Raw genomic sequence first — 2,783 nt, forward strand, 5'->3', positions numbered from 1 at the left:
GTTATTCTTGCCAACATTTAACAGTAAAAATACAGACAGAAGATAAGATAATATATAATGAGAGTAACGTTAAGTATTCAGGATATGCTCGGAATTTAATTCATTTTCTGCAACGAAGCTCCGCCTTTTATAACAGAATTTTATATGTTATATCAGTTAGAATATTTTGATTTATGATTTATGATTTTGCATGCTTGTGTTATTTATACTACTGTGTCCAAAAAGTAAGACTAGTTTTCAATTTAAATCGCGCGGGTAAACCGCACATCATAAATATTTTTTTCTAAGTTGGCAGCATTGTGACAGACATCTGACAAATTTCATATCAAAACATTCATTACTTTTTGCTTTACGCTTGGTTTTGTACGACGCTAAAAGTGCATTCGGCGATTTTTACAATGTCTAATTATATTGAGCAAAGAAGTTGCATTAAATTTTGTTTGCGGAATGAAATTTCGGGTGCAGAAACGTTCAGGATGTTGCAGAAAGCCTTCGGGGACCATGCTTTGTCGGAAAGGAATGTTTACAAGTGGTATAAACAGTTCAAAGAAGGTCGTGAAAGTGTTGAAGACGAAGAGCGTTCCGGACGACCATCAACCTCTACTGATGAACAACACGTCAAGAAAATCGAAGAACTTGTGCTTGCTAATCGTCGAATGACTGTTAGAGACCTTGCTGTTGGTATTTCGAAAGGATCTCCTAATACTATTTTGAAAGATATTTTGGGCCTGAAACATGTAAAATCTCGACTAGTGCCAAAACATCTCAATTACTGCACTCGTTCTTCGTGACTTTTTCGCCAAAAATTCGATCCATATCGTTCCACAACCACCGTATTCGCCTGATTTAGCACCGTGTGACTTCTGGCTATTCCCGAAACTCAAAAGACCACTGCGGGAAAATCGTTTTGAGACGATAGAAGAGATACAACGTGAATCGCTACGCACTCTGAAAGCCATCCCGGAAGGCGACTTTACTTCTTGTTTCGAGGACTGGAAAATACGTTGGCATAAGTGTATTGTGTCGGGAGGGGATTACTTTGAAGGCGACGAAATAGATTTGGAAGAATAAATAAATATTTTTTGAAATAAATAAAAACTGGTCTTACTTTTTGGACACAGTAGTATATAGCTGAAAGTCTTTATTATTATTTTACTGTAATTTTTTGCTGCGCAAACTGACAATATAAAGATAAAGTTATGAGTTACTACTAAATTCGCTTTGATTCTTCTTACAATACTATGGACAAAAACGATATAGTTCCATCTAAGAAAACGGAAATTGTCTTAATATTTTTATAAAGAGAGGATATTTATGAAATTTTTATTATTGCATTTTGTTGCCGTTTAAAAACTGATTGTTTGCATTTGGAACTTTTTCCTGTTTGATTATTGTAATTAGTAAAAATAATTAGTAAAGATATACCGTAAATAATTAGTAAAATAATTAGTAAAGATATAATAAGTAATTAGTAAAAATATACCGTTATGGTGACATCCTCTATATTAGAAATATCCTATTTACACTTCCCTTTTCTCTCCTAGCAAGTCTCCAAATTTCTATCGTGGATTACAAATTTGCTGCGAACTTCCTGACTGCTTTAAACACCAAAAAGGTATCCCGCCGAATGGATTAAGCCCTTGAGGTTGAAGCGATCGATGGTGAAACTGGAATCGCACGTCATGCACAAAGAAACGTCATCCCGGTCTCTCACACGGAAACAGCGATGTTACGAGGGAAACGTCAGCACGTCTCGATGTAAAAATAGTTACACCTCGCCGACAGAGACCAGCCGTCGCTACAGTCGGTCCGCCTCTTCGTTCATATCCGTTCTGTTCCGAGGATCGCCAGGACCGTCTAAACTGGATCTGGCGCCGGTGCGAGCAGCTGCATGCTGCTGCTCGATTTCGCGATCTGCAACGTCATAACGACATATCGCGACGCTATATAGAGGACCTAACTTGCGCATCTGAGCAAACAAAACGCTCGTCAAAACGGTCTAATCAAGCAAAGACTTTAGTTATCCAAGTGACAGCCGAGACAGAAGAGAATGCTACTAGCAACACTGACTCTAATTCTATATACTTATGCATTAATTTTGGATTATAACGTCAAATTTCCTCTTAAATTAATATAACCTTTCTATTTTGTTCAAGATGGAAAAAGGTGGATCAGTTGGAATTTTCTGTGTTATCAAGGGAAGTAAATATTCTAAAAATAAGTTATTATGGAAGCTTCTTAGGTATGTGAGTGTATGTACGTGTGTGATGCACTTTGGTACCAGAAATAAACTCAGATATTTCGATAATCCGAGAAATAGGATTGAAGAGATCTGAAATAAGAAGTAGAAGGGCGTGACAGTTTAATTCAATCTGACCTGGAAAACAGGGAGACACCGCAATTAACCGGATTAAATAATTTTGCGCTCGAGGGTTCTTCGGCGGAAAGGAATAAACCGGAAGGCCAGACGCGCGTATTATCGACTCGCGAAATTTGTGACCGCTATTATGCCATTAAAGCTCGCAATTCTCCAGAGTTCCTTAGCAAACTGCGTTTGTTTTACTCGTACGGGGGGATAGGTATAAAATTTTCCCAAAGACTTCGCGACGTAATTTTTAAAATATTTAAAGAAAAAAAGTTCGGTATGAATACATCGTCTAAACTTGGTTGTTAAAGAAAAGAAGAAACAGCGGCAATTAAAGTTCGCTTCTCAAAGAAGATCTTTCATGAAGTTAATTCGAAATCTGAGGATATATATGTATATATATATATATATATATATA

At 36.9% G+C, this 2,783-nt stretch overlaps 1 protein-coding gene across 3 annotated transcripts in view; it reads right to left on the reverse strand.

Moving 5' to 3' along the window:
- Window positions 1-1,068: 1,068 nt before the first annotated feature.
- LOC116842303 (cadherin EGF LAG seven-pass G-type receptor 1-like) overlaps window positions 1,069-2,783 on the reverse strand; it is an 86,209-nt gene continuing 84,494 nt past the window's right edge. For all 3 annotated transcript variants that reach the window (XM_032811311.1, XM_032811310.1, XM_032811309.1), the window contains exon 9: window positions 1,069-1,914. In XM_032811311.1, coding sequence (XP_032667202.1) covers window positions 1,858-1,914 — 57 coding nt within the window. In that variant the 3' untranslated portion in view covers window positions 1,069-1,857. The remainder of the gene's footprint in view (window positions 1,915-2,783) is intronic.

This window comes from Odontomachus brunneus, unplaced genomic scaffold (genome assembly GCF_010583005.1).
Source record: "Odontomachus brunneus isolate Ranch 3 - 2012 unplaced genomic scaffold, Obru_v1 Obru_scaffold_024, whole genome shotgun sequence".
Classification (NCBI taxonomy): Eukaryota; Metazoa; Arthropoda; class Insecta; order Hymenoptera; family Formicidae; genus Odontomachus; species Odontomachus brunneus.